The sequence below is a fragment of the Pollicipes pollicipes genome, unplaced genomic scaffold, assembly GCF_011947565.3.
Source record: "Pollicipes pollicipes isolate AB1234 unplaced genomic scaffold, Ppol_2.1 Scaffold_4881;HRSCAF=5763_pilon_pilon_pilon, whole genome shotgun sequence".
NCBI lineage: Eukaryota > Metazoa > Arthropoda > Thecostraca > Pollicipedomorpha > Pollicipedidae > Pollicipes > Pollicipes pollicipes.
Window position 1 is genome coordinate 17140513 of NW_023596576.1, and position 26648 is coordinate 17167160.

The following is a 26648-nucleotide window of genomic DNA, read 5'->3' on the forward strand; positions in this document are numbered from 1 at the left end:
TTTCTCTCTCCCTCTCTCTCTCTCTCTCTCTGCCAGGAGCTTGCAACATTCGAAATGGTTAATACCATAGTCCAACAGGAGCATTACCACATCGAACATCATGCATTATGCCTGGGTATGTGACTAGTCTAAGTGCACGCTTTTTAAGAACGAATAATTTGGCTGTACCTAGGTGTAACATTTCATACCTTATTCACGTGAACCTTATTCAAACCTGAGGACGTGCAGGATTCAGGACAAAATAAGACAAACTTTCAAGAGGTGCAATGCAACGAGGATGAACCCCTGTCACAGGAAAACCTGCACTGTCGTCACTTTCCGTCGTCATCTTTATGAAGGTTTCTTCAGCTCTCAGCAGCAGATTTTTCGGCCACTTCTCATTACGTTTCATGACATTTGCTATTTTTGATCAGGTGTGAATGCTATCACTCTAGAAACCAACTTCGTATCAAAATGTACCGGTATTTACCGAATGCATCGTCTAATGTGTTAGAAGTGCAAATGATGCGGGCTCCATTAAGCGTAGCTTGAAGTGTTTTAAATTTTGGTCGCGTTTTGCAACCCTCTTGCTAGCAACGCGTCAACAACGACCTTGCTGCGTCGGACAGTGACGAGATCGGATGTAGGCTTTAGTAGAATACAACTAACATTATTTGAGGGGCTCACAGCAGAGTGGACTGGTTTCTTACGCGATCTTTTATTCCTACGTGGGGCTGACGCATGCAGGCAAGCGTTCAAACATCCTCTGAGCGGCTGCCCATCCTCCTCATTCTCCATCCGTCCTGTCCATCCAAACATCCTCCACGCTGTCGCGCCGCCCGCGTGGCTGCTGCGCCGCCCCACAGTGTCACTCCGTCGAGCGGGGGCGGTACTCACAGTCCTCCAGGTGGACGACACAGTGCTGAGAGTCGAACGGGTAGTCACGGAAGCTCATCTTGCAGACTATCGTCACTGTGAGGCTGCAACAGGCGCCAACACAGCTCAGTGTCGATGGCGCTGAGACCATTGAATAGCTCACATGTAGCCTGAGTTGCACTACCTTGCAGGCAACAGCACGCCAAACACCAGGATCGGAGGTCGGCTTTAGTGAAGACTGCATTGCAGTAGCCATGTCGTATCACCGGAAAACAGCCGCCAATTTTCAAACACTAAAACCGTTATATTTTGTATGTGATTTCATGGATTCTGCTGAACAGATGTTGAAGGTTGAGCGCCTTGAGCATAGGAGCAGGGACGAGATGGGGGTCCGTTGGGCGCCATGTTACCCCCATTTTTCGAGAATGCTGAGCATTCTCCATGGCGACGCATGGAAAGAATCAAGCCCAGAACTGGTCTCGGAAACGCCACTTCCTGAGATGTTCCTCCTTCTGTGGCTTTAAAGCACTTCGCCCAAATTCCCGTAGTCAGTATTCTGTCCATTTTGAGTTGATTATATGTGGCGAAAAGCTATGTTGCCTCACCAGCTCGCTTTTGTGATCAAACTAACATGGCAAGCAGTGGAGATTGTCCTGATTATCTGAAGACAACTGACAACCGAAATTCCAACTCCTAAACATTTCCCCTCGCCGTGTTTTCATTAAGAGTTCTGTGCTAATTAGATACGTACAGCATAGAATATCGGATGAGCCCATCTAACTGCATTCGAAGGCTGCAGGCTTGCGAAACAAGCTTGTATATTCGAAGCCCCTTGATACGATCTGCGCACAATACAATGCGAATTGGATACGTACAGCACAGAATATCGGATGAACCCATCGGACTGCATTCGAAGGCTGCTGGCTGGCGAAATAAGCTTGTATATTCGAAGCCCCTTCATATGATCTGCGAACAAAAGGACAGTGGATGTCAGGTACGCAGCATGATACATGGATTTCGTTCCGGTCGCCACTTCACCCTGGAACTGGGATCTCTGGGATCAGCACCACCCTCTTGCTGAGGGGTGCTCGTTGCGGGAGCCTGGACCCCACCATTCAATTAAGGAATTTCGGGTTGAAAGTAAAAGTTTGCGATGAAGGCTTCACGTGCTGCAGTGCTTAGCACGATCTTTTTGCCCTCTAACGTCATTTGTCCTTAAGCGTAGCGTCTGCCGTCGGCCGCAGGCTATCCCTGTCAGCAATGCATGTTGAGGGTCTAAGGCGACCCGATCCCACCCCGCCAAGGGTGAATGAAGCGGAAGGCAGACGTTCTAACCATTTGAGCTGTCGGGATGGATTTTGCACCCATGGGTGCAGGCAAACCCCAAGGACTCAAGGGGGATGGGGGGGGGGGGGCAATCAGAATGTGGGGAATTATCTGACCTAAAATGGAGTTTTGAGCCGAGAGGGTGCACAACACGTGTCTCCTGCGATCAAATCCATCAAATCTTTTTTTTTAGGAATCTCATTTGGCAAAACTGGAAGCATGCTCCTGCCTTCCCCTTACCTGAACCCACGTACGCGTCTTGCAGACCAGAACAATGGAATCACAAAGAGGATAAAAGTTACACCCTATTTTTTAAAGATGCCTTCTGCCTGGTCGCATCCTTGTTATATTCAACTTCATTTTCACTATATACTGCTTCCTAACTTACTGAAAATGTCGGTCCGGCATGTGCACTGTGCAAAGTCTTCTCTTCCATCCCCTCTCATGCCATTGTATTATCTCTCTGTCCTCTATTTCCCCGTGCGCTATTCATTGTGTGCCCTTCAGGGAGGTACAGACACTCAGGTCATAATCAGCTAAATTACAATAGCTAAAATAAATGATCACACAACACCACTGTAAAATCAAACCCCATCGCCTCCGGACATCAGTCAGCACAAGGGGCTGCACACACTGCTTCGTTACTCCGCTGACAGTAACCGCAGGCGCACTGCAATCGGATCAGCCTGGGCGCCGCAGTTGACGCCCGCCCCCGCGCACCAAACTAAAACTAACAGTTTTAGTTTGGCGGTTCCGGCAGCTCGCGCGGCACGTGTGCCGTTCCGCCTCGTGGTGCCGATCCCCTGACTGCAGCTGAGCGTGGGACAGCCGGGCCGGCCGCCGATCGGCCGTCGGCGTGTGCCTGTCACCGCGCCCCGCCAGGGCCCGAATCGGCCGTCTGTCGTCTAGCGGCGATGATGGGGCCTCGTAGGTGAGCGTTCGTTTTCAATAGGCGAGTGCATGCACCGAGACATGCGTTGCTGTTTGGTGCGGCAGGTCCAGCGACAACGGCTACAGAAACGTCATTGTGTTTTGAATCGCTGCTTATGTGAGTGGAACTTTTCGTGTAACGATCGCCTTCCAAATAAGACCACGGTATAAACAGAATGCAGACGCTCGGGAAACGTTTTCGTTTTTGCTTTCTGTACCCAAGCCCGCCATCATCCAGCACACAAGTTTCGTCGCACATTTCACCAGATATCATCAACCGGGTAAGTGGTTCGCCGACGCAATGTCATCACTCGTTGGACCCGACATTGCAAACACTCAAATCTGTAGTTGATGGAGGCCGACCGACCCTGCCTCTGGTACCCTCCAGCCCCGCCATCCGATGGAGGCCGACCGACTCCGCCTCTGGTAACCTCCAGCCCCGCCATCCGATGGAGGCCGACCGACTCTGCCTCTGGTAACCTCCAGCCCCACCATCCGATGGGGGCGGACCGACTCTGCCTTTGGTAGCCTCCAGCCTGCCATCCGATGGGGGCCGACCGACTCTGCCTCTGGTAACCTCCAGCCCCGCCATCCGATGGAGGCCGACCGACATGCCTCTGGTAACCCTCCAGCCCCGTCATCCGATGGAGGCCGACCGACTCCTGCTCTGGTAAACCTCCAGCCCCGCCATCCGATGAGGCCGACCGACTATGCCTCTGGTAACCTCCAGCCCCGCCATCCGGATGGGGGCCGACCGACTATGCCTCTGGTACCCTCCAGCCCCGCCATCCCATGGAGTCAGCCGACTCCGCCTCTGGTAACCCTACCAGCCCCGCCATCCGATGGGGGCCGACGCGACTATGCCTCTGGTAACCTCCAGCCCCGCCATCCGATGGGGGCCGACCGACTCTGCCTCTGTAACCTCCAGCCCGCCCATCCGATGGAGGCCGACCGACTCTGCCCTCTGGTAACATCCAGCCCCCGCCATCCGATGGAGGCCGACCGACTATGCCTCTGGTAACCTCCAGCCCCGTCATCCGATGGAGGCCGACCGACTCTATGCCTCTGGTAACCTCCAGCCCCGCCATCCGATTGGGGCCGACCGACTCCGCCTCTGGTACTCAGCCACGAGGCGCTGCACAATGCCATCTGTTCCCGATGTCATCATCAGTCAAACGCCTCCCGCGTAAGCCGAAAGCGATAGCCCCGCAGCCGGTGACCACCTGTAAGCCAGTGGCCTCTCATCGACCCACCGGCTCTGTTTAAACTGGGCCTGCGTGGTGCGCGCCCCAACAGGTCACGTTGTGTCGCCTGCGCCACAGACAGCATAAGCACTTGGATGAGCAGGAATGTGTCTAAAAAGGAGCAAGCTGTGCTTGGCCCCTATTGCTTGATGACATGCAATGGAAATTTAAATTTATTATCTCTATGACGATCTTTGTGATGTAGGTTATAATGTATAGCTACGGCGGCATTACGTGTTAGGTCACCCGTGCGGCCGTGCTAAAGGGCATTCTTTTCAATATCATTCGTGGGAATGAAGAAAATGGGAGAAAATTCCCCATGCGAGAGCACGGTATATTAAGAAAGGCACGGTTTCGAGCACTTACACATACAGCTCATGTGTGAAACACATTCAATAAAGATTCCCTGTAGGTATGCATAGACCCGTGTAGTGAATATTTCACTATTGCAAGATCTCACGAACTATTCGTCCGTCGATCTGTCAATCCGTCACGTGCCACAGCAAAACGTTTCGAGTGTTTTTGCCCTTGCCCTCCGAGTATTTCTGCCGGAGATCTCCACTCGATTCTTTGGAAGTAGATTTATATGTACAGGAGATACCCTTTCTTAATATTAAGGATAGTTCGCACGCTTGTCGGCAAGGGTTTCCATGTCCAACCGTTGCAGCATGTGCAAGTAGCTTTCAGCATCACCAAAGGTGATTTGCAAGCCCAAATTCCTCCTTGGAATTGCTGGTATACGAGTAAGGGTCCTCTGATTGCGAGTCCAGCGCTCTACCAGCTGAGCTAGCCGGAAAGGACGTCTGCTCGTCTCGATTAATTTCATACGAGAAAGTATATGAAATTGCATTGCTTTCCGGGAAACATGACTGCTCTACCCGGTTACCTCAGTTGGTAGAGTGCTAGACTCGCAAAAGACCCTGGTTCGAATCCCAGCGGTTTCAAGAAGAGAATTTAGGCTGTGGCGCGTATATGGCTGAAAGCCCAACATCGTCCAATCCTTCGTAGGACTCTAAAGCACTTAGAGACGGCTGGGGGTTGAGAAGTCATCCGGCAGAAGCGTTGTGTACATATTACCATCCCAGACGGGAGCAATAGTCAGAAAAATCATTCCACTTATGATACTGATGCCTCGTCTCAGCCCTAAGATGCGTGCACCAACACATCTTCGGTCGAAACATCCCCAAAACAAAACAAAGGAGACATCCGTTACACTGTTCAGTCGGTGGCCATGTGCTTCATTTGCAGCTTCGTCCCATGCCAATCAAACTTGTCAGCTAACTCGATTAAGCAAGAAGTACACTGAGCTCACGGGCTTTCGCCAAAGCAAGTTGGGAGTTCTGATTTCTAACAACAATTGACCTCTGGTATGCCAGAAGGTACAGGGTAAATGACGCCATCAAGCCAATATTAGCTGTGTTGACTTGCCAGCCAGCCTGGTGCAGTTTAATCAGTAGATCAAATACGTCCAGAACCACTTTGCCTTTTGACGCCCGCAGGCCTGCTTGTGCGATTCTCGACTGACCTCCGCCGACTAGAATGTCTCCCTGGACTCCAGCACCACAATCAATACCAGCTCATGACTTCATTAGCTTGATTCAGATAAGCTGCACTCCCACGTCCCACGGCCCTGGTCTCTACCAACTGAACTTTCACATATTAGAGCCAAATCAAAGCTGGGCTGTGCCTGCTGCTGGATTTCTCTTACCAAACTTTTGCTGGCCACGCTCTCGTCAGCCGGACTCAGCAGTTGGATTCCACCGTCTGGCTTCCGCCGACTGGTCTCTGCATTTGGGATTCTCACAGGCTTGGCGTCCGTCTGCAGGACTCTCTCAGACATGACTTGCAGACTGGACATTCGTTCACCGGACTCTTGCACGCCGGACCTTCGTTGGCCGGCGACACGTCAGATGAATTCTTGCAGAGTGGACGCCCATTCATCAGACTCTTGCAAGGCGGACTCTTGCAGACTAAACATCCATCATCTGAACTCCCGTAGACTGGACATCCGCTCTCTAGACTCTCACAGACTGGTCATCCGTCCACCAGACTTGCAGACTGGACATCCGTCCACCGAACTGCTGCAGACCAGACCCTCGCGGGCAGGATATCCCTTGGCCGGCCTCTCGTGGGCCGAAGATCCGTCGGCCAGACCCTCGCAGAGTGGGCATCCGTCTGCCAAACTTCGGCATGCTGGACATCTGCCGACTGGACTCTCAACTCACGCCTCTTGGCGTCCAATGGACCGCATTACGAGGCGCCGATTCTCATCCATCAGAAGAGCGGGTGGCGCGATCTGCCCATCCATCATCGTGACGTCACTCAGCGGTCGCTGCCACGCCGCGCCGGCCACATCCACACCCGCTTCGGACTGGACAGGGCCACAGGGCTCCCCCCCCCCACAGCCCGCCGTTCCGGCCGGTCAGGGGTCCTCTCCGCCCCAGGTACCAGCTGCCGGCTGGTATGACTGCTGCTGGCACAGGCTGCTCTTCGTCCAGCTGCCTTCTCCCAGCTCCGATCCGAACTCCAGTTGCCAGCACACCAGTGCCACTGGCCGTTTCGGCGTCGAGTTTCCAGTTCGGGACTGCAGTCTAGTCTGGTCTGGTCTGGTCTGGTCTGGTCTGGTCTGGCCAGTCTGACCGGCCCTCTATGCCGGTTAGACTGCCGGAGATGCGGATAGCGCGTGCCAGTCGGCGCAAGTCACGCGGCGCGCTCGGCTCCGCGCCCGCCAATGGCGACACTCACTACGCCGTGCGATCGTGCCGTTTTGACTGGATGCTGGTGTTTCAGCGGAAACAGAGGCGCCTGGCTCACGTCGGCCGTGAAATGGAGGGCGGCGATCTGCCATAACTTTAATGATGCATGATTTCGGTGACATATGGGCCAACATAACTCCACTGTGTGCTGATTGCGTTGCATCGCGTTATAACGCAGCATGGCGGGAGAAATGCTACCTCATTGTTATGCCACGTCAATAACCAAACGCATGAATCGCTGTTAAACCGCTATAGACGATAGACGAGCACCGGGCCCCATGGTTATTGATCAAGGGCCAACGCCATCCATGCAATAGATGGGTGTTAATTTTCTAGAGTTATTACCAGCATATTGTCTCCCTTCACCCGTCCAATGTTTCTACTTTAAAATCAAATACCTGAAGACTGCAATGTTGTTTAGGAACGTGCGTTAGGTGTAACCAAAGGTAGGCAGCCAAAGCGGACACGTTAACGGGAGTGTTCCACATCTACATGAGGGTTTTAAATGAAACAGCCATCTGGAAGATCATTCGGTGCAGTTCACTGCCCTGCTATCTCAAGACCTAGGCCCCTCTAGTTTCTGAGCTACACGCCCGCGAATGTGTGCAAACTATTTCGTGCAGACTATTTCACAGGTCCTTTGGGCACGCATAACGCTTTAGCAACGCCATTCAAAGCCTACCACCCCATAGGCCATGCGGTGATCAAGGTCAAGACAGATATAACTGTAGGGCTGTTCGTGTCTGACTTTCGTGAATACGATTTCCAGATACAACGACCGTCAGTTGGCTCTCAATCAATGTTGTGTTAGGAACGATGACGAAAGGAAGCAATCACATAATGAGGAGCATGTTTATTAAACAGAGAAATTGTTTTGTCCAGTGCAGTCTGTTCTGCTTAAAATATATTATTAGCTGCATTTGAACTTGTTTCATGATATATGATGCTTGCGTCAAATATCTTCCAATGTAGGACATTACCTTTAAAGATGGCTTGTTACGAGCGGCTTCTCCGCTGCCGCTGACTATGAGGCAGCGATGAATTATGTGCATGTAATGATTATCTACAAATAGTTAAGATTTAAAGCATTCGATCCCCGCGTGCGAGATTGAGATCGCCGAGGGAAAGCGATGCGAGACCACGGTCTGTGAGTGCTGTACCGTCAGGATGTTGCTTCGTGCTTTAAGTCGACTGCGACGCGTAATAGTTTCAATCCCCACATAGGCAGCTGCCATCTAATGTTCTGCTTCCGAACCATGCTCATATGTTGTTCTGGTAAATTTCCAACCACTGGAACGAATATTTCCTCTTGTTATGCCGCTGCGTGTTTTACGAGAGTTAATGCATTCACATCAACTGTTTCAACGCAATGTTCGGACACATTTTCATGAACTGCGCGACGTCACTTGTTAACAAATTTGTTGCTTCGTGAAGCAAAAGCCTCGCAATGACATCAAATCATCACAAAGGTACTCACGTCACTTGCAAATTTATGATCATGAGAATTCTATGTGTTGTACATAGGAGCAAACTCACTGTTAGCCTTTGATGATCGGTAGCCGATGTCTGTGACCAGTTTTCTGGAACTCTCGATGTCGGGTTGCCATACCAGCATTTCAAACCACTCAAGCAATGTGGCGAGTTTGTGATCTGCTTTTAACTCGAAAGCAATCTGGCTGACATTCTCTTCGCCTTCCATTCTGTCTTCGCCAGCGAATACAGGATGCATTATTGAACGAGACGCTTCAAATCCAGCGACATAAGGCAACTGTCCGGACACCTTTGCAGAAGTGAGCTTGTAAGTTTTCTTGGCCTCACTGGCGGGCATTACCATGTAGTGATAGCGGGATGTTTATTTTCCTATTGCACGAAGTGTCTCAAATGTATGCAAGGAACGACACTCGTGTTTGCAAATCACAACATTCGATCCCACCGCATCCTTTACACTATGTGCAGACGTGCCGTATGCGTAGGCTAAGGAGCTTTATTGATCCTATGTTCTGCCTGATACGGAGACACCGGCTGCGACTCCCAGAGCTGGTAGAGCCTCCCATTATACCATCCTGACGGCACAGAGCTTTTGACTACTCACCGTCCGGCATGAGTCCTTCGACGCTGATTTGCGTAAGGCACAGAGTCTTCGGCATTACTCGCCGATGGCTCCGCGCCATACGATCACCGTCGCCGTAGAGTGCTGACACTATTCAGCGTGGTTCAGAGTTCCCAATGCTAATGCCCCGCTGATAAAGAGCCTCCGACAACCTTCCTCGTCTACCACAGAGAGTCTGAATTTATATTACGCGCTACGCTGGTGCTGTGACAGTAATTCCGTTCGGTACAAAGCTCTGACTCTAACGCCCTTCCGATGAAAAACATTCGACTGTGCTCACCGTCTGGAGCAGGGTCTCCGAGCTTTCGCCGTCTGGCACAGAACTTCTAACTCCGATCACCGTGCCGCAAAGGCCCTGACTCTACTTGCTGGATGATGCAGAGCCTCTGTCCCTAGTCGCTGGGTGGAGTCGGAATTGACAATAAAATATTCAGTCGGACGGACACAGTATTCATGTCTGTCACCACGCACCCAAAGAAACTTCTGTCAAAGCTCCTTATTAATCCGTTGAGACTACGAGAAATGCGGCACAGCTTGTCTAATGTTATGGCACCGAACACAAGTACGATGGGTGCCACATTGCATACTAAGAATTGTTCCAAAGGTTTGCTTAGAGAAATGATTCCTCGTCACTAAAGTGGTGGACGTCACAGTATCGTGTATGATATGCTTAGGGTGTCACCTGAAAGTACACCGAGCTGGGAAGAGGACAGAACATGTGCATTCTGACATGTGCTATTTTTCTGATGTTCACCGAAGTCCAAAAAAATTCCCTGCACTGTAGATGTCCTGGTCTTGGTGATCCTTCAAATTGCATTGAGATCATGCAGCTTAATTTGCTTCCACACTGTTCGCGTAAAGCCATGCAAGTACCATTCACGCTAGTGCTTATTCGACTGGCGCCTAATTTTGTTTCACTGCATTCCACAGGCACGTTACTCTGAAATGTACGGACATTCGGATAAGCAAGGGGTTACAAACTCATCGTTTGCCATCCAGTCCGTCAAAACAGCAGGTCCACTTAACTCTTGAAACATTTTTGTTTTGTCATCATGCAGTGATTCGCTATTTTACGTTCGTGCATTTGATTACATGGGACCGAATCATAAAATACCGCATAGGTGAAGTAACGAATAGGTACATGACGATGAAGCAACAAGGCATGCGCAGTGAAAAGTTATGGGAAATTGACAACGTTGAAAGTGCCAAACCATCGGTTTATTTTTCTCGAGGATTTCACATTTGGTATCGAATTGTGTCCCTGTCTAATAATGGTTACGCGAAAAGGGTTGTGGAGAAATTTTGTGTCGCTGCATAACCATTGAAGATAAACCAAAACAAAAAGCACAACTTCATCCTTGCGGATGCATCCCAGGTGTTTTTCGAATGCCCAGCATTGGCATAAATGCTAACGGTTTGAAAATTCGTGCATCGTACGCTCGTAATCCGTGCGTTCGCAGGCAGGTCATTCGACGAGACACAGGGTGGGGAAGGGGCAACAGCCCGGGCCGACAAAAAATGTGCTCCCTTATAGCCCACATTCTCCCGATAAAATGACTTGCTGCTGTAGTCTTAAAATGTCCGATAGATGAAAGACAAAGCGATTGCATGACCCAACCACTTTGCTTTGCACCGTTTCATTCCTCTCACAAGTCAAAATCTTCAGTATTCGGACCGGGGCTTTGCTTAGTGTGCCCTCCGGACACAAATACGAAACGGAGGGAGTGTCCATCACGTTTAGTCACCGGTGCGGCTGCATTGGCTACAACTTTCTGTCTGAATCCCAATTGACTGATGTGCCGGCTGTACAAATGATTTTATACCTTAGATATCGGTTTGGCGGATAGTACGCCTAATGGTCTCAGACATTGTTGAGTCGCCAGGCGGGACATTTCCCTGATGTCGAGTGCGCCCTGCAATGAAGTCATAATTAGAGGCTTGCAATGTGATGGACACGATGCCCTAAGTTTATACAGCTGGCAGTGGCTACCTCAGCGTGTCCTATAGTGGGGAACAATAGCGGTGGACCGAATGTTCACGATTGGGGCTTATGCCTTTCCCATGACAACCAAATGGAGCACATTCACATATGGTGACAGTGTTGAAGAGATAGCATGAGACTAATTGATTTGTCCAGTTGCCGTGTGACCAATCAATTTACCGTCCTCGAGCATTACGTAAATTAAAGTGCCGCCTACCAAATGATGATTAAATGATGTCACAGCAACCGCTACAGGGCGTCCTTCCGAAGGCGCCGGCGGCGGTGGCGGCGGTGGCGGAGGAACGTTTATGATGTCGTTAATGGAAGCACCATATACATCATCGTTAGCGATGGTGCGTGTTCTGATGCTTGAATGCTTGTAACGGGAAGTATATTTGCCTAACAAAAGTTATTTTTCTGAAAAAAACAAATAATTACCTCAAGGCATGTTGTTCATGTTGAAATTTGGCTCATCTATAATAACGTCGCGTCGCAAACAAAAGCCTAAATTCTGCGTGGTTTAAGGTGCATCCAATGTAACTCGATTCAGACCTTCGAAAACTTCCATGAAATTTCCGTGTCCTGGAGCATTTAATTAACTCTTGCAATGAGCTAATGAACCGTCGAGAGCACAATAATAAAGTTCTTGGTATATCGTTGCTTAAATTCAAGTTGTAACTAGGCTGGTGCCTGACTGCCAACTGGGGCGGCGAGACTATTGTGCAGAATCTTACGAACCTCAGTAAGCTCTCAGTTTGAAATCCTGAAATGGAATCTGATTAAGCTCACCGGGAAGTGATTTGGCGCCAGGTCAACGTTGGTTTAGCAAAACCTTATGCTTGTCTACTTTGCAAATTATTTAAAGTAACGTCTTGACGGGTCTTGATTTTTCATGATGGGACCTATATGTTTACTGTTTTGGTGACAGTGAAGCAGGCTCCCTATCGCGTCACGATAGCCGCGAGTCACGACTGAAACTCTTTCACTCAAATGGAACATGGCGGCCACAGCACCTTGTCCGCTGCTTGTCTAATAGTTCGGCTAAAATAAAACACGCCATCGCGACATGACAGCAGCTGCAGCTACGATCAAGCTCTAGAGTCGCCACTCAACGCATTTTAACAATGCATTGACGGCCATCACCACGCAATGTGAACCCGGCTACCACATCACTCAAATTGCTTCATTAAGAGCCCCACCATTTAGAATTGCTTCATGTAGAACCTCCACGCACCATCCATTTGCTGTCTGCTGCGGCAAACGATCATCTTACCTACGAAAGTAATTGGCTTCCACATCTTGTCGAATATGGCCGGGTGCAGATTGAACCACTGGCCCGGCTGCAGCGTCTCAGGTGGAACCAGCCGGTTGTCGGTCCAGTAAAACCTCAAAAACATCTCCGTAGCCAGCTCCTAAAACACAGAGGAGGAGCGGCGTGAGCTCACCACACTTGGAATACACAACCGTTCGCGATGCTCATGAAGCGAGCTTTTATGGAGAGACACGTGTTTGAAGGCCGTTGGCTCTTTCTGCGCGTCTTTGATGTGTGTTGGTCGATGTTGTCATCGTGCGATCATTTTCTCCTCTAGATGATCTGCAACGTCGATGACAATAACCAAGCAACATAAAAAGGCACAGCAAGACAATCACCTCCCTCATACACTGCACAACATCTCCATGCTGTGATAAAGCCTACTAAGCTGAATGCCAAGCAAACAAGGACACATCAGCTGGGGTTTAAATGATATTTTTATCGAGGAAAGGCATCGATTTAGCGCAAAGTATACAATTGCTTATGGTGTGGTGCCGCGTAACTGGTGTGTCGTACTCCAAGCGGAGAAATCAGAGTGCGTGAATTAATTATTTACTGCGCTTCTTTCCTGACTGGCAGGCGCGATACAAGCGCCAAATAAGACCGATGAATCTGTTATGTACTCCCACCGCGGTGGTGGCTGGACACATGCTGCGTTAGTCTGCTAGAACAAAGTTAATGGGCAGCCGCACTGAATGCCTTTGAATGAACGTAAAAAAGAATGGTGCTTGTTTAAAGGTCCTGGAAAGTGTTGCGACTTGCGACAAATTAACAAAAAAAAACTATTGCGACAAAAACGAATTGCGCCGTGAGCAGACGCATATGGGACAGGGCCATTTCATGTTACTAATATTTTGTCGTGTTCTCTTTCACTCACATCACTTTCAGCCTATTTCACCTCGAGTAATGTCTTGTTAAGCCGCCATTGGTCGTTACCATGACACCCGGGCTCATCTAATGGGTCCTCAGGGAAGGAAAGGCTCTTGGCGTGAAGTTCTAAGCGAACTAGGTAGCCGGTGGTCCTCGTGCCGATAATGAACAAACCGTTAGTGGCAAATATATGTGCCCGGTGAGTGCATCACGGAGAATGTTATGAGTGTGATGCGCCTCGCAAGCTTGTGCGCCAAACCATTACAATGCACTCCAGTCTGATATGGCCTTGTGCCGCGTTGTCGGGTCGCTGCCGCTGGCGCAGAGGAGTGGCGAGTCTGCTGTCAACTGCAGTTGCATACGCCAGGATACACCCTGAGCGAATGCAGTAGCTGATCGAGAGGTTGCATATTACCACTTTAACTGGTTCATACAATTTTTTAACAGATAAACGGCGGTCCAGGAAGGAGAAAGTTTCGCCACGTAGTAAGGTGGGCTAGGCCAGATGGAGGTCCTTATCTGTCTCCATTCTCACCGTGAGTATCGAGCAACGTATGTTGCGTTCTTGGAATTTGTATGTGCGTTTTAAAGTCAATGTCAGAATGGCATATATGAAGATACAGATCGCAAACAAGCCTGCAGGGCACGGTATGTATTGGCGCGATGTCGTTCCCTTCTATCTGAATCAACAATAGCTTTACTATTGAAAAACATACTTGTTCGTCATTAGCTTTTGAAGAACTGATGAACTCGGTGCAGTGCATTTGGCGAGCACAAAATTGATTTTTATATATCGTGTTCTTTCTCAATAAATCGAATTGTGATTTGATTAAATTACCGTTGAATAGTCTTAAAAGCATTGCTGTCACTCATGCACACAAACAAAATGCACGTTTCGTACCTATCTTTTCCTCTTATATTCCATGAAGTTCGAAGCCGGTACAGACTTGAGATTGCTATCTCCACCCAATATGTGATGCTTACAACACGTGTTTCATACACTAACTCACTGCATCGGCCATTGGTAATGTAGGTCAAGTAAACGTGGTGTCCATATTGCGTAATGCATGGAAACAAATGAGCTAAGAGATGAATGATGACTGCAGGTTTCTTTTGTTGGGCTCCTCATCTGACTTTTCGCATGCCTACCAAGCTATTTCATATTCGTGTTCTATCCTTGGTATGAAGAAAGCTTTTCCTGAAAAGAGTGCACATACTGCATGCAAAAATGCGGTTGCTCTGCAGATACTCTTTAGTTATTTCGCATATAAATTAAAAGCATTGGCCTGTATCTACTTGTCAAGGTATACTCATGTTTGGTTATTAATCATTAGATGCTTTATTACCAACGATTGTTAACAATTAATATTTCGCAGTTGGCTGTTTTAACAAAGGAAGCCCTGCGGTACTGAGCTGCTTTTTGAAATTATCCAATAAAACATTTAAATGTAAGATAAGCGTGACGAACTCAGGTATTACAAAGAACGACTTCAACAACGATTAATTTAGCAGGAACTAAGGCACTGGGTACGAATTCCAGAGCGGACGCGTTGTCTGGCCCGACTGAAATGGAAAGGTCAGCTGACAACTGGCCAACGAGGGTCAACCCAGGCCCGGGGTGGGCGTGCCGCAGCATTGTGCGACACTTAAAAAACTCCGCATTCTTGTCTGGCGCAAGGGCGGAGGCAAAATTATCCGTTGGATTGGGCGGTATGACTTGGATGGTGGGTTCCAGGTGCACGCAACAAGCTATGCTTATCAGGTACTATGAACCCAGTCACCCATGCAAACCATTCGGAATAAATTTATATTCAAAATGAACCTGTGAGGAAGCCTCAGTTTTTAGAATCAGTGAAGCTTTAGCTTTATTTATAAGGCGGTATTTCGATGAATCCCAACAACTGTATTCAAAAGTGTAATGAAATACCATGTTCAGCGAAAACCAAATAGTGCTAATGAATGTTGCATTGGAAGATTAAGTAGACAGTGGTGGGTAAAATCTGAGTAACCCGCAAATGACAATAACTAACAGATGACTGAATAAATTTTAGAAACATCTGAGATTAAGTACAGCAAATAGTAGAAATAGTCGCATAATGATATAGACGAGTAGGAAATGCAATGTAGTAATCTGCCATTGCGCTGCTTAAAAATCGATCAATCTTTTTATGTTTACAAAATTCTAAGCTTAAGGTGACAGTGCCAAGATTTGAATTGCATCGGCCTAAACACCATTTCAAAATTGTTTGCATCAATACAGATGTTGCCCGAGTTGCGTCATCTACTTCACAGATGGCGATGGTGCTCCACGCTGGATGGATAGGCTGCACCGCAACACATTGTTGAACGCGCGGCACATGTCGGCATGACATCGGGCTGGTGCTGTAGATCCAGTGCCAGTGGTGCCAGTGGTGCCAGTGAGCCAGTCGTGAGGAATCGTCACGCTTGAGAATGTGGTTCGGTGTGAATTACACCCAGGGGGTAGACTAGATATAGTGCTCGGGGATATATTAGTCGCAGGGGTAGATTACATACAGTGATCAGTTACAGATTAAACGCACGTCAATGGTTTCCGATTTAGTGGAGATTCAGACTCCTAGCTATAAGAAGAAAATGGCTCAAATTCGGAAATTGTCCCCTATTTCTTTCCGAGGGTTGATTCGTCGTCCCGCTAAGCCACAACCAGCCTATTTGTCGAGACTGCATCCCCGAATGGACGTCCTGTTTCTTTAAGTTAAAATCCAATCGCCCATCTTGACCCCCCACCCCCGCCCCCCCCCCCCAGTTATTGAATCAGAGACGTCATAGGTAAGAGTAAGGAGACAAAGGATTATTATGCACTGTCATCCGGTTCCTCGCCACTTTCGAGGCGTGCGATGTGCAGAGACCCTCACTTCAGGGTCCGTGCATGCACTGGGACGTGAATGATATCTGGGGAGGCTGTGAGACCGACCCTACCGCAGGCCAAACTCACATAAAAGCACAACGCCAGAGGGTGAAACGTTGCCTAAGTTCTGCGTAATGTTGTTCCACCGGCCGTTATTTTGTATATGGGCCAATGTATAAAACAGAATATTCGTTGAACGTGTCCATAGTCGAGATAAGCATATCGGGATCATATACTATTGAAATTCATATACCATTTAAGCACGTTGCATGTCGTTTTATGACAGACATTAGGACAATGAGGAAAGAAAAGACTGAAAGCTTTTATCAGCTGACAACACTCTAAAAATGTCCCCGTTCTACATGATTGGGACTTACATAGTTGACACAAGCTAAACTTTGAAGATGTCTTGACACGAGATAAAAAAGACACAATATCTTTGCACGAAATATCTTTGTGTGCTGAACTTCTTATCAGCGCTAGCAAAATTTGGCCATGTGGCTAGCAAACTTAGCCAATTTTGCATGTGTCAGGGTGTCTGGGGCTAGCCAATTTAGCCATGGGGTGGTGGTTATGGCTCCCCTGACCCTTGATGTATACGCTAAATGCTGGACGTTCTCTCAAGATTCGGTTCAAATTCAAAGCAGTTCAAAGGAAATTTGGCATTCGTTCCTCCCCTTTCTTCCCCTGAAAGAAATTCTGTCTACGTGGCTGTATTAACTGAAATTCACTCCATATTGTTGAGGCGCGAAGCAGCATTCATTTGTTAGCGGTGGAGGCACTGACGCCAGCAACGTCAGAGATGTTCTACCCTTCTACAGCGAGCGTACTTATACCCAATTCTTCACGACTCCAGGAGACATGAATTATAAGGGTCTGTAACACAAAAAACGCACCACGGAGCGAACGCAGAACTCGATGAGGAAACCTGCCATGATGAAAAGAAGCCAGCGAATAGCCTGTAAATCAATAGGCATGCTCACTTTTGTGTTGCCTAAATGGGTTTGAATTAGACATGACATTATCCATGCACATCAAGGCATTGCTAGTTGTGCTTTGACGTCATGGCCAAGGCTCGGCGTTGCTAGAAATACAGTTTGCAGTTTATTAATTGGGCTGCAAATTGGTTGACTAATTTAAATATACTGATTGTGAAATTTAAATACCCAAACTGTTATCACCTGGCTTAACCTTGAAACCAAAACAGGAAAGATTGAAGGAAATATGGCACATTTCTTTGTACATCTAGATCACAGATTAGATGGGTCAGAGTTGGTCAGTGACGCCACTTTTCTCCAAGCCTTTCTGTACAGTTCAGCTTAAGATAGTCGCTCCGGTGGGAGAAATGCCAATTAATTCACTGCTCACCACTATAAAAGAAATACATTCTTGTCTTTCGCATAATGTGCATTATGTAGTGTTACCAATACACAAAGTGGCCAACACGTTCGTGCAATTAATGGCGTGGGAGCTTAACACTGTCTTGCGTGAAATAAATGTACAAATAGGTCATTATCACATTATTTTAACGCAGCGTTATACTATAGCTTTGATATTCCCTTATGGCGTTAAGCGCAGTGACACTTTTCGAAGAGCACATAGGCTTTAGGAGGCCACGTTTGCTTCAATGCTCATTTCGTCATAAGGCTGTCACGAAGCAAAGAAGAAGGCGTCGTAAGACAAAGAAAGCATACACCAGCAGCAAGTGCTCTAAGTGTTCAAAGTGTTCTAGTGACGGACATGTTTAGATTTCTACCAAAGGGCGTCTCGCTAAATGACTTACGCTGCCCGCTGTGTCAATCATAAACGTTAATTCCTTCTGCCATCATCCATACTCACAAATGGCGGAAGACATTCTGACCACTACGCTTCATGTGAACCAGAAGCCTGAGCTGTTGTTGTTCGCAGGAAGCCTTTTCATTTAGTATGCCAACTTTCGTGCGACTTTGAACGAGTTTGACGTGAAATCCTCGCGTACAGTCGTGCAGGCCACGACGGATATTCCACTTGACGCTTTTGTATGCGCCAAGATTGTCCATTTCAGAGATACAGTCTGAAGATACACAAAAATAAGAATTCTGGCACTGTGCCGAAATACTAAGTGCGCAATTTGGACTTATAACGCAAATCAAGGTGCTTGTTTTGTCTTTTTAGTGCTGAAATTGCCTCTGAAATATATTGAAAAGGTACCACACTTCATTTAAACCATGAATTCAAATAGTCGTCGTGCGATGTCCAAATTATCATAGGTGTAGGAAATAGTTAACACCAGTGATGTGCACCAATACTGAGACGTCTGAAACGCCGGAAAATGCGATGCATCACTCAAGCATTTTGATTTGAATAAATGCTTATGATATAACAGCAATGTATGTCACCGTGCGGGAAGTCCCCCCGATGTAAGATGGACGCTAGCGTATGAATAGGTTGAAAGGTGTCTGCCATAGCCGCACGTCGACAGCCTCGGAAATGTTCGTGTCAAGGTCAATCGAGTGAGATTGGTAAGCCAAGCATTTCACTTGGGCTTTACAGCCCTAATGGAGTTGACTATATAACATAACTAAGCACGTGTGCACGGGAGGAGTCGCAGGCCGAAAAACGCTGGCGACTCCTCGTGTTCATGAGCCTTGAGCCCTTTGTGTCATTGATAACAAGGTAAGGGGCAAAACCCAATGCAAGCACGCCAACGCAATTACATGTGTTCGCGTCAAGGCCTGCCAAGAAGTTCTGCAGCGCAGTTTTTGAATGTCTCGATCTAGTATTTGTACAATGAAAGCACAGGAACTGTATAGTCGGCCTCAGTCCCGCTGATTACGCCTCACGACGAAGCGATAGCTCACCAAATGTCTGTGCTTGTTCGACACGACCTCCGCACTCAGGGCGCCCGGAGCTCGAATGGTCGATCCCAGTATGCCCCGCTCCTCCCCCCCCCCCCCCCCCATCAGAGGGCTTAGTGTCCATTAAACTTGTCACAAGAAGACGTAACCAATCAGCTCAAGTCGCACTTCAGGACGGGAGTGTAGTTTTGCAAAATGAATCGCGGGGCTGATCAGTGAAAATGCCTAACCTACCCCAAAATGTGCAAGGAGCACCCTCCCCATCTGAACAGGAAACTGCATTCTTCCTTCAGTTGGAACACAGTAAAACCTTGGGAGGCAGAAATCGCGCTTCAAGAATGCACCCAAAAGAGCTGGTAATTTTGAACCCGTGGTCTCTTAACCTAGGTCCGCAGCTAGTTGGAGGCCCTTTTCCCTATTAAATAGGAAACAACACCCCTGCTTCAGGATTAGCCCAATAGAACCCCGCGTGGCACAGAACGCGTATCAAGATTACGCCGGAGTAACAGTGAGTGAAGACTTTTGACGCAGCAGTTGTCGTTAACACGCGCCAGGGTGGCCAGTCGAATACACTTTGTTCGGGGGAGGAAAAAAGACCCTTAAGACCCCCTGAGATCTCAAAAATATGATAACTAGAGAGCCTACATCCACTGGGTGAGTTGCTATGCATGTCAACTCACTTTTGTCCTAATTTGAAGGCGCTGGGTCATGGCCTTGGTATCAAATAAGGTCAAACTAGGTCAAACTCCAGACTGGTGTTCAACGTGCCCTTAGACCTTCTCACGCAACATCCGTGAATCTAGATAACTGCTATAAGGAAAAGGTCAATGGTGTTCATTTAAGGTAAGTGAAGTTTGTGACATTTAGAAGGTTGAGGTGATCAAAATCCTAAGAGATTACTCATGTTATCACTCAAATAAGCGTGACAGATTATGCTAGGTGCTATGTTCCTTAAACAAAATGTTGATCCTGGCAATTTTAGGTAAGAGGCCCACGCTGACGTTGGAAAAAATGTCGCGCCCTTGTCATACATAAATTCGAAATGAGCACCAGAAAGTACCCCATAAAGCGATCTCTTGAGTGGACCGGCAGGTTAGTTTTGACTTTGCTCTGGCCTTCATACCTGACTTTAGGTCAATGCAATATTTTGTAATTTTAAATTCAGTTGGTGTATTGCCCACGAAACTATTTCAGGAGCGCATGGACGTGTCTAATATTCTGTTGTCGCATCCTGGGCGAAATGTTCCATCCAAGCATTCCGAGTCTCGACCCAAGCCGTGTTTTAGGCATCCGCTTCACGGACGAAAACCATATCAGACACAAACACGTGCGCACGCACGCACGCACACGCACGCACACACACACACACACACACACACACACACACACACACACACACACACACACACACACACCACACACACACACACACACACACACACACACACACACACACACACACACACACACACACACACACACACACACACACACACACACACACACACACACACACACACACACACACACACATACCTCAGTCAGGGCTCCGACCGAGCGCTGACCGACGCCGCCGGGAAAACTGACCAAGCAGCCACAGTTCTGAACCGCCGGCCAACACCACTCTCTCTACCGCCGATGCGTGCGATCAAATGGCCTACGAATGAAGTTTACCCTGGCGGGACATACGGCCGGGCTAAGGGTATGCAATAATTCGTTACATTTGCACCTTCTTTTTGGGCTGGTTGCATCCCTGTAAGTTGTGGCGGCATGCGGAACGCCGTCTATTACATCGCACCGGCCCACATAAGCGGCGCATGCACAACGACTGAGGCCCACTGACGTGCCGTTGGTGGCAGAGTGACATAATCAGAAGACGACACTTGACGCAACCAGGAGTTCTTACCGCTGATGACGACTGCATGCATGAAACAAGTTCATATTCCATGAAGCTCAGTGGGCGTGTTTACGACCGTCTACACATGCACACTGAGCTTTTATAGCTTCAACCCAGTTCTACCGGGCAGCAGGCTAAGAGAAGGACAATGCGATTCCAATATACATCGATCTATAAAAAATGACGATGGACTTGCAACACTGGTAGAAAACATCAGTGCCCTGAAAATACAGAATGCAAACGGGGCACACATCTTGCGGAGGACGAAATGCTGGTAAGGCTTCAGTTAACCACGATGGCTGCAACAGAAGTGGGAGGGAAGTAGGTACGTAGTAGGTAAATAGTTACGCACAGTCGCAGTGAGAGTCGGATGAATGCGGCAGCGACTGAGAGACCTCACCTAGGAGGGGAGAGTGGGTGTGTGTACGAGAGAGAAAGAGAGAGAGAGAGAGAGAGAGAGAGAGAGAGGGGGGGGGGAGAGGGAGAGAGAGACATGAAGGTACAAACGACCGCTATGTACAGTGTACGAATTATTGCCATTAACATGCTGGAAGTTTCCTTCATATCACTGAACTTGACACAGGTTTGAATGACCTGTTAAGACGCATGTTTTTAAACGAATCAAACGTGCACACCTAGCTGCAGGAAAAAATCGTGCACCCTTTTACGTCGCCCTTTTTGCTGAAAGCGTCATAATTTTTGGCAGCCATCGCAGCTGCACACATGATATGATTTCGTTTTGCAATTATATTCCCTTCATGTGTTCTATCTGAATCATATTCACTCGTCGCATTCATGATTCTTCTCCCGTTCTAACATTATCCAATCTGCCTTTTGGTAACGCTGAGTATCTTTTGGGCAAAGATCAATCCAAGGAATTTTGGTTGCACGTTTGAATGCCTACCAACAGCCTGTTTTGTCATATTTGGACATGACCAGTGTTGGCTTATGAATTGCAGCTTTTTCGCATGACCTAAAGTCTAAAATGATTTCAGCGAACTTTTTTTGCCTAAGGTATAGCTCACATTGCGAGAAGCAGCCAGTCTTGCATCCCGCGTTGAGCACCCGTAGGTGCGTTTTACACGTTAAACTTTTTCTAATAATTTAACCTGTTTTTAACCAGCGCCCGACGCGCGTTGAAAAAACGCCCATGTAAACACACCGTAAACAAGATACATCATCCGTTGGAATCTAAGCAGCTGGCTTTGTATGTCTTTGAGTAAAATTGATTAATATCTTATTATTCATGTAAGCAGATGAACAGCCCAGGGACGATCTTATTCACCCCTTTCACTCAAAATTTCAGTGTTTGGTATCGCATGCGTTAAGAAAAGAAAGGAAATTACATGGAAAGAATGGAAAGAACATTGCACTGTGGTCATAACATTATGACTATTTGTCACGATATGATGCTCACGTCACACGATCCGAACAGTTCAAAAACAGTGGTAAATAGGTAATCCAGGGAGGGGCTGAAGCAGAATGTAAAACTTGACGACTGATAAGAAAATTGGGTCGTCCAGGTTACAGCTTAAGATAAATCTTCTGGTGACACTCATTCATTTCGAAACATACTTAAAAAACGGGTCATACCGAAAGAAAATGATAAAACATGCAAAAAGGTGGCCTGTAACTGTCACTCACCATGTGTTCTTCGTTGATGTCTTGAATGTCTCGCACCTTCAGGCTCAGCGAAACTTTAAGGGGCTGACCTGGAACAACACAGAACAGAAAACTTCTGAGAACCTGTTGGTTTGATCCATTTACGGCATTATGAAGCCACAGAATCATAATAAAATTGCATGAAGTGGTTTTAATTTGCACATATACGACAATGGAACTACATGAATAGCATCCAACTCGTGTTTACTTCACGTAATAGCTTATAGTCATTGAACAGCCAGGAACTTACCAGGAACCAGGAATTTAGGTATTTGCGGTGAACCGACCGTTCCCCTATTGCGTGTGTAATGTTATGTGCAAGGTAACAGTGGCTGGTATCAGGGTGTGTATGGGGCGGGGGAGGGAGGATTATCCCGACTATCTAAAACAGTGATTGATTGTTCACAGTCCTCGCTGCATTTCAAAAAGGCAAACTTTGAGTTATTGCAATGGAGAATTGCAGTCTTTGTCTGACATCAGCAGGTCATTTCAGGATAAACAGATGGACAATTACTTGAAGGGCAGGAACTGGGACGTCGTGGGCCTATATATAACTACAGCACTCGCTCGAGTGCTGCGGTGTAGGGTGAATTTCACTTCCCCTGCATTTTCCAATGCCTCTCCCGACTGGTCCAGCGTAGCCAGGCCAAACTGTGTCTAGTTGCAGACAATTAAAGGGTCAGTTTACCAAATCATATAGAGGTGCCTTATCAAGTCCGTGACCAGTAGCAGGTCAAAGAGGCCATGCCTTTCAGCGAAGGTAATGCCCAGATAACTTTCAACCTGAATCGACGACAACGTGTTAGACAAGGACAATTGGACTCAGGCTTATGCCGTATTCTGTTGACCTTGGATCAAATATTAGGGTCAGAAAAAGCCAAAATCAAACTTACTTTGTGCCCGGAAATTTGGCTAATGGGTAGTTTTGCCGCTTGTCGAATTCCCTGATCATAAGGCCGTCAACAGATTTCCTGACTTTATGACGTTCAGATAAGGCTACTGACCTAGGCTGACCTTGATTACTTTTTTATTCGAGGAACATGGCGCTTCAGCTAATTCTTGCTGTCGCTTATAACTCCATATGTTGAAATAATTTTTCAGGCTTTTGGTCGTTTTAATCTTCTAAATGTCAGAAAAGGTCACTCGCTTCATACGCCACGAATTGCCTTTTGCTCGGGAAGGGTAACTAGGCAACGGCTGGTTGCGTGAGGAGACCTGGAGGCACTTCGAACACTCATCCGGAGTTTAGCTTTGTTTTACCTTATTTGACCCAAATGTCACGGCCTCCGGCCATAGGAAAATTGGTGCCCCCTAAATATATATATATATATATATATATAAATATACAATATATATATATATATATATATATATATATAATTCAATCTGGTCGTCACAATCCATGGCCACATTCGAGCGTAAAGCTTTCATCTCAAGCTTCACCTGTCTTGGCAGCTTGTTGCAGACCGGGCGTTTCCGGTCAAATCTAACTGAACCATCGCAAAACTAACTATGGTCTGACCGTGGTGTTACCCCCACTACCCTTACATTACTCCGCTGCCTTCATCATGGTAAGCCATATTACCGATGGTCTGTACATTCAGGCCGAGGGCAATCCATCCCAACCGGGTCGCATCAGCCTAGACAGCTATCCAGCCCGCCTGCCGTGGCCGCGCGAAATAAATAGCAAATGAAGATTTGAGAGGGTGGTTTATGTGCATGCGGTAACAAGCAGCTTTACCCCTGATTCAGACTCACGGGAATCCAATCTCTTCGGACACAAAACAATACGGAGCCGAATAATGATTCCGATGAAACTAACTTTTCGAACGCTGGCTTTAATCGACTATTGATTTAAGCAAACTGCCACGACTGATCCGGGCCCTGATTCTCAGTTTAGAAAATGGTTTCTGTATCTTGAGTCCATTTTGCATCGACATCGAAATCTACAATCAGAGCTTTTCAGAATTTCGACAGCTGGTGATATCCAACCACAGCTGTTAAAGTGGTCATGAATTGCGTGATGGCTAGATGCAATATAAATTTACGAGCGGCTGTGAATATTCTACACAGCAAAGAAGATTGGGAACGACAGTATCAGTTGACGATAGCTTCAGTTTGTGAGTGATCAAACAAAATTCATTTTATGAGACTACAGAGAGAGAGACGGTTTACTGAGAATGGCTTATTATAATTTAAAATACATGGCTTCGAGTATCAACTCATATAGCACACGTGCACAATATACATATAAAGTAGGATACTACTTGGTTGATAATATATATATATGTGTTTATAAGAGTGGTCATAATTTGGTATACCTGATTTGCCTAGTCACAAATCACAGTAAAACGTTTGGAGTGTAGTTGCGCTTCTGCTATTTCTGCCGGAGATCGCCACTCGTTGCTTCGGAAGCAGATATCCATGCATGGGGGACGCTGGCATTTGTTTTCCTAGCTTTAGGCACAGCTTTCTTCTCTGCCAGCGAGGGTTGTCAAGCCCAAGCGTTGCAAGATGTGCGAGTACTTTTCCGAATCGCCGAAGATGATTTTCAAGGCACTCCTCTGCACTTTCTCAAGGTGTTGCGCCTGCTTGGCAGTGAGTCCCGCGAAACACGAAGCATCCATCTACGATTTGTAAAGTCGTGGAATATATCAGTTTTGCCACAGTACCTGAGGTCCAAGGTCTGAGGTCTATGAACAAGCTTTAGCTGACTATAACTGCCAAGTGCTTCGAAAGCTTACATTAGTGGATAGTGTACTTTGCTTTATTTTTCTACGCGTCAAAATTGGAAGCATACATGCATATTTTGATACCTATAAGTAGATTATGACACAAACTTAGTCAGTGCCTGTACAACTGATTCCAATAAAAAGCCCCGCATTGGCTGAAGTTCCCAATCAGAAAATGATATGGAAGTCAAATATAAGCCACCCGAATTTTGGAGGATTCTTAATTTAGTTCAATCTGAAATAAAATTCAGCACAGGCCTGGTAACGCGCAGTAAATGCAACCAAAGAGCAAATGTGCTGCACCACTCGTTCTGCATCCAACATAATCCCAAGGACTGCCAGGAACCCTACTCATTGCTTGCCTGCTAAATATAGTCATCATCCGAGGCCCTGACATTGAACGGTGTGCCGTGGAATGGAAGCGCCGCTGACACAATTAGCCACTGTTACTGCCCGACCGAGGATACGACCCAGCGGACTTCAAATCTCATTCCCGCCGGCCCAATACGAACTTCGCCGAAGCTGAAGCGGGCGCAGCTCCGCTGGGCTGACTCTCCCAAGACTGCCCGCCGCCGTGGGGTTCGCAGCGGGGTCTGCCCGGGACCGCACGCAAGCGAATGCACTGGCGTCTTCTGAGACGCCGTGCTGTTTAGCGAGCGGCCGTAGGCGCCGCCGCCCGTGCTCGATGGCCTCCGCGCGCATTACTGTCCGTCAAGTGCCACGCGTCGCTCCGCTCGGCTGGCAACGCGGCCGATTCGCGGGGAGTCGCCGCGGGTGCGCACCGGAGCCGTCTGCTGCAGGAGAGCCTGTTGTCTGGTTGGCAGCCTCGGTGGTGACGCCACGTTGTGGTATCGTGGAAAGCTGCTAAGCGTTACTATATAAATGCGCATTGGTGGGGAGAGCTTGGCTTCATCACTTCTTATTGCATTACGAGTGGACTGCCGTCGTGCAGAGTATACGTGAGGAATACATGCACGACTCCATATGATAATTTTCGGATGGCCACAAGAAACACTATATGACTGATGGAGTCGGCGCATTGATGCACCAATCGCCATCATCATCCTGATGACTATCAAGCAAGCTGAAAGGTTGAAGCTCCGTGTGCACCTTTTGCAGACGGGGAGCACAACGATATCACTCTTCACGCCCTAGTCTCTTCGGTCTCTCTCCCCCCTCCTCTCTCTCTCTCTCTCTCTCTCTCTCTCTCTCTCTCTCTCTCCTCTCTCTCTCTCTCATCTCTCTCTCT

The 26648-nt window shown here is 47.7% G+C and overlaps 1 protein-coding gene across 1 annotated transcript in view; it reads right to left on the minus strand.

Moving 5' to 3' along the window:
• Positions 1-26648, minus strand: part of LOC119100054 (gamma-aminobutyric acid receptor subunit beta) — a gene marked incomplete at its 3' end in the record, with an annotated part of 104743 nt that overhangs the window by 60509 nt on the left and 17586 nt on the right. Inside the window, 4 exon segments of the mRNA XM_037223169.1 lie at positions 877-959; positions 1731-1821; positions 12476-12614; positions 22650-22717. Coding sequence (XP_037079064.1) covers positions 877-959; positions 1731-1821; positions 12476-12614; positions 22650-22717 — 381 coding nt within the window.